At 61.0% G+C, this 9,931-nt stretch overlaps 1 protein-coding gene across 3 annotated transcripts in view; it reads left to right on the forward strand.

The window, feature by feature from the left end:
* RBFOX3 (RNA binding fox-1 homolog 3) overlaps positions 1-9,931 on the forward strand; it is a 29,060-nt gene that overhangs the window by 17,906 nt on the left and 1,223 nt on the right. The window contains exons 5-11 of one of the 3 annotated variants that reach the window (XM_007462354.1): positions 914-974; positions 4,237-4,305; positions 4,503-4,713; positions 5,315-5,350; positions 6,257-6,325; positions 7,288-7,366; positions 9,243-9,287. In XM_007462354.1, the coding sequence (XP_007462416.1) occupies positions 914-974; positions 4,237-4,305; positions 4,503-4,713; positions 5,315-5,350; positions 6,257-6,325; positions 7,288-7,366; positions 9,243-9,287 (570 nt within the window). Of the gene's footprint in view, positions 1-913; positions 975-4,236; positions 4,306-4,502; positions 4,714-5,314; positions 5,355-6,256; positions 6,326-7,287; positions 7,367-9,242; positions 9,288-9,931 lie in introns of those variants that run through there. The other 2 variants (XM_007462352.1, XM_007462353.1) reach the window with 2 other exon arrangements.

A 9,931-nucleotide genomic window follows, 5' to 3' on the forward strand; every position in this document is an offset into this window, starting at 1 on the left:
GAAGGACCTGAGGGAAGGTTTCCAGAAGCAGAAGGAGTGCCAGAGGCACCGACCTCAGCCAGGCTCCAGCCCAGCATCCAGCAGTACAGGCTGCGGCCCCAGGCCCCAGGGGCTCACACTGACCAGGGGGAGGCAATACGGCCCAGACCCCTCCCTCGAGTTCCACCCCTGCCCTGCTTTCTCCTCCTTCCTACAGCCCAGCCCAGTCCTCTGGGCAGCCTGACCACGGCCTTAGATGTCTGCACAGTAGGACCCACTCCCTTGGTACCTACCTGCTCCTCCCCCATTGGCTTTGCCCCACCACCACGGGCACGTGTGCCCCCCGCCCCCGCAGAAAGCTCTCTGCTGGCCTCAAGGGAAAGGGATGCTGCCCCCACGGGGAGGGGTGACCATCCTGGTGCCCACAACCAGGAGGGCATCAGCAGCCACCCACGGCAGAGAAGTCTTGGGGGCCATTCTGTTAGCTGCTCTGAGAGCACTTTGGGGAGAGTCCACCAGCCAGCTGCTCCAGTGGCCTTGGGTTGCCGGAGAGAGGCTGGGCTCAGTCTGTGGGAACAGTCCTGTGAACGGCAAGAGCCAGTGGGACTGGATGCAATGCTTAAGCCGAGGGCCCGGAGCCTGGGCCAGGCTGGGCACCAGCCAGCGCTGGGAACAGTGATGGCCAAGGTTCTCAGCCGGGGGTTGAGGGGCGGGCAGCACTCAGAGGGAGGAGGCCAGGGGGGAGGGCAGGCCATGGTGGGGGGCCAGGCGAGCAGAGGAGGCGGTCCTGTGCCTCGCCTGGGCGTCCCAGGGCCTCCTCCCCAGCCCCCAGCCCCCTCCGAGGCGGCCACGGAGAAGTTCAGAGCAGGACCACGCGGCCAGTGGCCTACAGGCTAATGTTCCCCTCAGCCTCTCCCTCCCTCTCTCTGGGCAGGTCAATAACGCCACGGCCCGAGTCATGACCAACAAGAAGACTGCCAACCCCTATAGCAACGGTAAGCGGCCCAAGACCCCAGGGAGGCTGCAGGGGCCACCAGTGGGGACAGGGCCCAGGAGGAGCCAGGCTGCTGGAGGCCGGCCTCCCTGGATGCTGAGTGCCCCCTCATGTCCCGGCTCCGCCGCGGTCAGAAGCGGGTGGGTCAGCGAGGCAGGGGGAGAGCTGGGGCCAGCCGCCTGCACCCACACAGCTGGTGAAACCCCCGTACCTTCCGAGCGTGGCCGCGCCCAGAGGCCGAGGACCGGCTTCAGGCGCAGGGGGAAAGTGGCCGCTTCCTGGATCGTTCCTTATTTTCTAAGTGCCGAGGCTAGAGGCGCTCAGTATTTAATGAGTATGATGACAGTTAGAGGGACAGCCCCCCACCGCCCACCCCTGGGCCTTGGAAACACGGCAAGGTTGAGGCCCCGCTGGCCATAGTGTGCATCAGCTGAGCAGCGTGCCCGTGTGCACCTGGACCCGACTGTAAGCAGCGGTGGCCAGTCTTCTTTGAAACAAAACTGCTGATGCTAAATGCTGGCTGCAGGGAGGAGTGGAGGGACGGCTCTCAGCCTCTGTGTGACTTAACTCCACCAGGCAAGGATTGGTGCGGGGACTGGTTTGAGTGTAGCTGGGAACTCTTTGGAGCCTTTTTGACTTTGTTCCTCTAGCCAGGGAGCAGCAGCCCTGCTCCACCGGGACAAGTCTCCTGGCAGGGCATGGGCTTTGCTTCCCACCCCCACTAGCAGGGAAGAGTGGACTGAGCCAGCCCCAGACTCTCTTGTCCCGGTCTGATCAGATATACATGGAGTCAGGGGACCGGCCAGCATGGAAAACCTAGGGCAGGACAGTGGGCGGATCTGCCGCCTGACTCGCCAGCTGGGGCCCCCAATCTTCCCTCCTGGGGCAGGGCTGGGGCACTGGCCAGACCCCATTTAGCCGAGATTATTGTCGCTCCCCTCCTGCTTTTTTGAGGACTATCAAAGCTCAAATTCTTTCTAAAAATCTGGGGGATCCCCGGCTTTGCGCCTGTCCTGAGCACACGCTGTGTATGACTTCAGTGACCTGGCGCTCAGCACAGGAAGGGAAGAGGTAGACGTTTTTACAGGGCCAGGGTGATCCAGGGGGCTGCACAGCCTCTCCCGAGAGCCACACACCCCTGCTTTCTGGGCAGACCTGAGGATGTTGAGGAACGTGGGATTCGGAAGAGAATCCATCCCTGAACAACTGCAGCCTTGGCTCGGAATGGGCACAGAACCGAGGCCCGTTGAACGACGGGGAGTGGAGAGACGGAGAAACCTCTGCCCACTTCGGTGGCAAACGTGGTTTCATTTAAACATCTTAGTTGGCCTGGGCAAGAGTGACAAGGGCTGCAGTGGGCCGGCCCTGGGTTCCCTGCAGGTGGCAGTGAAGCCCAGCTCATGGGCTCTGTTGACTGAGGCTTGACCCTGCTTAACACTTCAGAGGACTCAAATTCATCAGTCAGTCAGAGGGGCAGAAATTTCCACTTCAGGAAATAGACTCACAAGGTTCGACCAGGTGTTACTATTTGCTGAAGAAACAAAGGATCCGCCCAGGTGGGTCTCAGACTGCCTCTGTCATCTGGGGTCCCAAACAGTGAATTGGGGCCAGAGCAACAGGTGGAGGCACCCAGGATTCCAGAATTGGCAGAGGGAGGTGCCAGGGCCATCCGAAGCAGAAGTGCAGCCTCTCTGACTGCACCCAGAAGAGCTGCCAGATGGGACCTAAGGGAGGTGGGCTTGGGTAACTGGCTCAGGACTCTGCTCCATCGTGGATTTTTACTCAGAAGACTCAGTTCTTGGGACTGGAGGTCATCCCAGAAGATGAAGCGTTTCTTCCCTGCTGACCTGGTATTTATAGAAGATTCCAGAAGCCTAGCAGTAACGTTCAGACGCAAACATCTGTGCTGGTCGTGTGATGGTGGACCAGGGATGGAAGGCGACCCACAGTCTCATGGAGAGTGTGGAGAACGGGCCCCCAGGAGGAACAAGGCCCCAGAAACTCTGTCCTGGACACCTCCCGGCCAACCCAGCAGTGGGGCTGTTAGATTCTGGGCTTGAGACGTGGAGCTGGGCTGGGGGTGTGCTGCAAAGATAAGACCCCAATGAGCTGAGGGGCCAGGGGCTGGGCCTGGTCAGGTGAGCTGACCCCACCCTCACTTCCTGACCACCTGGAGCTGGTACAGGCTCAACTGGCTGGTTTCTACCCCCAGAGCCTCAGGTGGGAGCAGGCCTTCACCCGTGCACCTGGGTCTCTGGTGGGAGAGGATGACCAGCCTGCCCACCTGCAGAGCGGGAGAGGCTGGGGGCCAGGGAGTAGCCAGGAACGTGGGTCTGGCATCCCACAGCTGGTCTGGCTCTGCCACTCTCCAGCCCTGTGATTCAAGGCTGCCGCGCCTCCCTGAGCCTCCATTTGCTCATCTGTAAGATGGGAGGTCGTGACACCTTCCTCGTTGGATGGGTCTAGGACAGTGTGGCATATGGTAAAGTGGTCAGAGGACACTAGCTGTCCTTCTCATTATCCCTAATCCCAAGGCCCCTCCTCCCCACCTCCTCCCCCGGCAGCCCTCCCACCGGCTGCTTTGGGGGAAAACAGACACAGGATAGCAAAAGCAGGACTCAGCACTGAGAAAGGGAGCCCCTCGAGAGCCCCGACCCAGGACGGAGACGGGCAGGAGGTGAAGGAAGTCGCCGTGGCTGAGGCCAAGCTCCTTTACGGCAGACTCTGACCCTCCTGGAAGGCAGCCAGGTGCCCACATGAGACAGCTCCCGTGAGATTGGGCCGTCAGGCACTAACGTACCCAGGCCACCAGCAGCCGCCATCGCAGCTGGGGGCCTACAGACGTTGCATAATAACGCGTTCCACTTTCCCTCCTCGTGCTCTCCTGCAGACACTGCAGACCCCAAGCTGCTGGGGCCAGTGCCCCAGGACAGGGAGGGCCTGGGGCAGGCTGGGGAAGGCTGAAATGTGAAAAGAATCAAGACACCAGGAGGATCGTCAGCAGCGACTGGGTCTCTGTCAGGGAGCAGAAGGCACTCAGCCAGTGAGGCTGCAGCATCCCAAGAGGGGCCCAGGGACTGTGTTCCCGCCTAACCCATCTACCCTGACTGCAGAGGGAGGGGTCCCGCCCGTCCTTTGCAGTGGCCACGGCCTCGGAATGTCCCAGTGGGGCTCATCCTGGAGTCTTTCGGGTTCCCAAGCATAGTGTGAGGTGGGGAGACAATGGGGAAGACAGTGATTGGGTTTCTTTTCTTCTCTTCTAGGCTGGAAGCTAAACCCGGTGGTAGGGGCAGTCTACGGACCTGAGTTCTATGCGGGTAAAGGCTGGAGCTGCGGCGCGGGGCTGGGGCGGGGCTGGCCGGGTATTGGGCGGTCATTGGCCAGTCGTCCTGGGTGGGGGGGAACGTGGCCAGGGGCGTGGCTAGGCGGGGACGGTTTTCGGGTGGGCGTGGCCAGGCCGAGGCGTGGTGGGGCGTGGGCATGTGGGTGTGGCCAGGCGGGATGTCTGGCCAGATGCGGCCGTGGTCAGGCCCCAGCCCTCCTGACTCCCCTCCTTCCCTTAGCCTTCCCTCTCACACTGTCTCCTCTCCGACGCCCTTTCCTGCAGTGACGGGGTTCCCCTACCCCACAACCGGCACAGCTGTTGCCTACAGGGGCGCGCACCTACGGGGCCGGGGCCGGGCTGTGTACAATACGTTTCGGGCTGCGCCGCCCCCGCCCCCCATCCCGACTTACGGAGCGTGAGTACCTGGGGCGCACAGGGAGGGAGGCTTGGAGAACGGCCCCGGGAGCGTGGGGAGGGGGGCGTGGTGCAGCCAGAGGGGCTAGGCAGCCTTTCCAGCACTGTGGCGCGGGGGTGGGGGGCGGTGGGAACCCCAGACTTCACACAGCAGTCGCTTCCATATCAGTACACCCACCTCCGCCCTGCCACCGGGTCTCAGGGTCTCTGGCATGTGAGGGATGTTTAGAGCCCCAGCACCTTGCCCAATGCTTTAATGGGTGGTGGTCGGCCCTGGAGCTCAGTGGGCCTTCTCTAAGCCCTCCCTGGCCCGTTCCCCGGGGCCCGGGGCCCTCCGACCCTAATGGGGGGAATACAGCTGCCTGGGGTGGAGTAGGGGAAGGTGGGCCGACGGGCCCCTGGGTTTGTGGGAGAAAGGAGCTGACCAGCAAGGATGTTACTCTATTGTTATACCAAAACAGGGCACTGGAGCAAACGCTTGTTAAAATGCCAGTCCCATGGGCAGGGCTGGCACCCTGCCCCCTCCCTCCTCAGCAGACACCGGAGCCGGCCTACCCCACCTCTCCAGCGTTCCCACCACTTTCTTGTCCGTTTGCTTCCAGGGTCGTGTATCAGGATGGCTTTTATGGTGCTGAGATTTATGTAAGTGCAGCCCCGGGGGAGGGAGGGTGGAATCTGGCGTTTCGTATGTCTCAGCGAACAGTCAGTGTCTCCCACTCCTGGCCCCACTCCCCCCACCCCCTCCCGTCCTGGGAGCCCAGGGGGCGACCTCAGCACAGGTAAACCTGGGTTATCTGTGCTCAGGGTACGAGTAGCAATGGATCCCCCAGCAGCCCGATGAGCCAGGCGTGTCTTCTCCATTTCACAAGGTGTCAGTTGTATGATGGGGACAGTGGGTGAATCTCCCATATCCCTAACAGCATTGGGGTCACTGAGTGAGCCCCCATAGGCACCCTGTGTCCATTGCAGAGGCCAGAGAGAGACCAGGAGGTAGAGGCTCCAGGGCAGACCCCTTGATGGGGTCCCGTCTCCTCTCTTCTTTCATGGGGCTGCACTTACTGCTTCCTCTAGCTTGGAGCCCTTGCTGACGACCCCCACCCCCACCCCACGCAAGACCTCATTTCCATCCTGGGTGGTCGCCTGTAATTCAGCAATCCATTGGTCAGGGCTAAGACGTGGTCTGAGTTAATGCCCTTTGCCCTTGTCCCATCCCAGTGTCCAGGATAGCACCGAGTCTCCATACCCATCAGCATCAAAGTCAGGGGTACGCTGGCCTGGTGGCAACTCTGTGAGCACCTACCGTGTGCCAAAGCTTTGAACACAGCCAGACATATCATTGATGCTGACCCGTGTGTGTTGAACGCACAAATGGACGCATCAATGAATGAATGAATGAGGTGAACAGAAACCCCACCTTGAACCATGCCACGAAACCAGAAGCCAGGTGCCCCCAGGCCTGCACCAGCTACCCCTCACCTGGCCAAGATGAAGGTTGAAATGCTGTGTCCAGCCCACTAAGCCCGTGTGCCGTGTCCTCCCCTTACCCTGCAGGGAGGCTATGCTGCCTACAGATACGCTCAGCCCGCAGCAGCCGCAGCCGCCTACAGCGACAGGTACCCGCGGTGGGCGGGGGTGGGGAGAAGATGGCTGGGTCGTCGGGCTGGGCTGGGACAGACAGGAACCCTCGCCCGCAACACCCGGGGCCTGGGGCTGCCTCCCTTTGGTGGACACAGGGACTGGGCAGAGGAGAGCAGGTCCATGTGAGCTTGGAGACCCCAAGCCGGCAAGCCCCAAACTTCTGTAAAATCACTTCCTGCCTGCAAGAGAGGGGAGCCTTGGGACCCCCTGGTTCTCGGGTGGCGGACCGCTCCTCTGATGCCCAGCCCTGGAGGCCTAAGCCCCCTCCCCAAGCTCTGGAGGCCTGAGTGAGAAAGGTAATTAGGAGCCTTTGCTTCTGCCCAGGTACGCCTCTGACGCTTCTCAGCGCTCCCAGGCCTGAAACCCTTCAACCCCGAGAAAGAAAGGCAGAGTGCGTGCACCTTGGGAGCAGAGGCCTCTGCCCACCTGAGAGCACACCCAGAGGCCCAAGCGGGGGTTCTCTTTTGTTCTGAGGGCAGGTCTTGTAGGGGGGGCTGGCCTGTCACCTTTCCCCGTGGGCACTCGGCCTGGTGGCTGCAGAGCTGCAGGCTGCGGAAGCGTGCAGGCTCCAGTACCGGCCAGGCGGTGGGCGCTCCGTGGAGGACAGCCATCGCGTGCCGGCTCTGGCCTGGGAACTGCCCAGCCCTCCCTCTCAGGGGCAGGCGGCACCCTTGGACCCACACCTTCCTCGCAGCCTCACACTGCGTCTCAGCCTGTGGGTCTTGTCGGGGGCGCAGCAGGCCAGCGCTCAGGGTCAGCACTCGCTGGACGTGTTCAGAGGGTGACCGGCTGTGTTCCCTCCAAACAGGCAGGAAGAAGAAGGGGGCGTGCAGGGGAGGGAGGGGCCTTGGGGCGCCGTCTGGGAGGAGGCAGGAGACCTGCTGCCCCCGCAAATGCCCCGTTGCCCACACCCCACCCCCTGTGCTCACCTCCCCAGTTATGGCAGAGTCTACGCGGCTGCTGACCCCTACCATCACACCATCGGCCCCGCGGCGACCTACAGCATTGGAACCATGGTAAGGAGGCTGGGGCCCGGCTGCCCTGAGGCATGATGAGACGGCTTGCGCTGCAGCCGGGTGTGGGGGGGTGGTGGGGTGGGGCAAGCGGGCAAGCCCTTAGGGGAAATGACCCAGCCCTCGGCCTGGTGCCTGGAAGACAGAGGCCTGGATTTGAGTTGGGGGAGGACTTGCCCCTTTGTGCCCTCATGGAATTAGAGGGAGGCAGGTCTGCCCAGACAGTCGGCTGCCCAGTAATGACGTCTGATCGTCTGGGAAGCATTCTGGTGTGGCCCGGTTTTCTGAGTCCCGTCCGGGCCTTCCATTCCCCTCACCAGGAAAACCAAACAAAACCCTCCGGCAGAGGCTCCAGAGGCAGGCAGGGCCTCCACTTCCCCTCATGTGGGTGTGTCCGTGCCATGGTCCCTCTGTGTTCTGTCACCCCCTTGCTGTACCTTTTCTCACATCGAGGTGGGGAACAAGGGCTACCTGCTGTTTCTCACCCAAGGCCCTGCTTCGTGTCCCCTCCGTGGCTCCGGCTGAGTCTGCAGGCCCTCTCCTAGGGAGATGGGGCCTCTGACCACGGGCCTGGGGCGGGACGGAAGGGGCGCACTCCTGATGGGCTTGCTGAGGCCGGAGGTGTGTGGGCCAGTGTGTGTGTGTGTGTGTGTGTGTGTGTGTGTGTATGTGTGTGTGTGTGGCCAGCTGTTGACACATACAGCCCAGCTCACTCTGTACCCCCAAATCTGCTTGCAGTGGACACTTACCTCCCAGGCCCATCCCACCCCCAACCCCAGGGGGTGTTAATGTCGGTTTTTAGCTAGCTTGGCATCCAGCATCAAAGATGAAAACATTTTTGCGGGGGTAAAGAGGGAGGAGGTTCAGAGACAATATGGATTTTTTTTTTCATTTCCCTCGTTTTTGATTACTCCCTCCCAGTTTTTGTTTTGTCTTTTTTGATGTTTAATGAGCCTCAGACATCCCAGGCAGCCTGCAGTAACTGCTGGCAGCCATGGGGCCCAGGCCTCTAGGTGGGGGGGCCCACACCCACTCCTGGATGGAGGCCCCAAAAACGTTGCTTGCAGGCCCCTTGGCTCCAAGATCACCCGGCCCTCTGCAAAGCTGCTAGCTAAAAGTGTTAGGTAATTCACAGAGGGTTCCCTCTTATGTTTTCTTTTATTGATTTTTTTTTTAAGATTTTCTGTTTTTCCCCCCAGCTTTTCTTCTCTGGCACTTGCCATTTTCTTCCTTTTTCTGGGGAAACTGGTGGGTAGGGCAGGAGGTTCCTGTGCAGGCCTCCCTGATCCAGGGGAGCCCAGGGGCACCGGAGAGCAACAGTGCCAAAGGCCTGTCCTCCCAGCAGGATGGAGGAGGCGCAGGGACCCCAGAAGGCCCCACGGAGCTGGGTGAGCAGATGCAGCCCCTCCTGGTAGAGCCAAGGCCCTGGGAACCCTGACAAGAGGTCCCTCCACCCTCCCGTGCCTGGAGGGGCTGAGTCCTGACCCCGGCAGCCCCGCTGGGCGCTGAGGACGTGGGGCTTTTGCTCAGACCTGCCCCCCAGATTACAGATGACAGAGAAAGCGGGCAGGGAAGGGCCAGGCCTGAGCCAAGAGAGTGGCCGAAAGACATCTCAAGCTTCGTTATCCAGAAGCACTGTGGCTGGTGACCCCAGCACCTCCCTGACCCCAAGACCACCACGTCGGAAATAGGCCCAGGGCCCCTCCTGCTGCCATGACAGCCAGCACCCATTCTTCCCAAGGCAGACCATAAGGCGGGCAGAAAACGGGATTTAGCTATTTCTCTTTTTGTTTTTCCTTATTTTTTTTTTTCTTTTTGCTTTTTCCCCCTCTCCCAAAAGGCGGTACTGATTGGCTGTTTTTCATCTTTGATGTTGCAGGCTAGCCTCTGCCGAGGAGGGTACAGCCGCTTCACCCCCTACTAGCAAGAGGCCCAGCCCCTAGCAGCATTCACACTGACTGCCTAGTACACACCAAACCCAGCAGTCCAAAACCAGACACAGCCACCAGGAGGACAGTGCGCCCCTCCTGGTCAGCGACACGCGCCGCTGACCTCTGCGACTCTAAGTCCATAGGTTTTACCTCCGGCCAACTGGTCTCCCCCCCACGATGGCGTGTGTGTCCTTGACCCTGGTCACCCCCGTATGTCTGAAACCTTGGTTCCTATTTTGACTCTGTTGACGTTGTACCGCCCCCCCCAAGCCATTTCTGGTACAGTATGCACACAGTGGGAGGGGCTAGGCCGGCAGAAGACCCCTCCCCGAGAACTAGCAATAGAGCCCGAGAGGGCCATGCCCACTCCCCATGCCCCCGGGCTACAGAGCCACGGAAGACGCCAGCCCGGCCTCCCCAGGAAGCCACCCCAACCAGTCTGGGCCAGAGCCCCAGCCCCTCCCCTGGGGTTCAGGAAGCAAGGGGCTCCCGTCTGTCTGCCCCAGTCGGTGGGTTCCTAGCCTCGACAGTACTCCTACCTCCCCATCGTCACCCAGCTAATCACAGGAGTTAAGTGTCTCTGCCCTCTGTCCCCATCTAGCTAAACTAACATTTCTGATTAAACTTTATTGATGTT

The sequence above is a fragment of the Lipotes vexillifer genome, unplaced genomic scaffold (assembly GCF_000442215.2).
Source record: "Lipotes vexillifer unplaced genomic scaffold, Lipotes_vexillifer_v1.1 scaffold1691, whole genome shotgun sequence".
Classification (NCBI taxonomy): domain Eukaryota; kingdom Metazoa; phylum Chordata; class Mammalia; order Artiodactyla; family Lipotidae; genus Lipotes; species Lipotes vexillifer.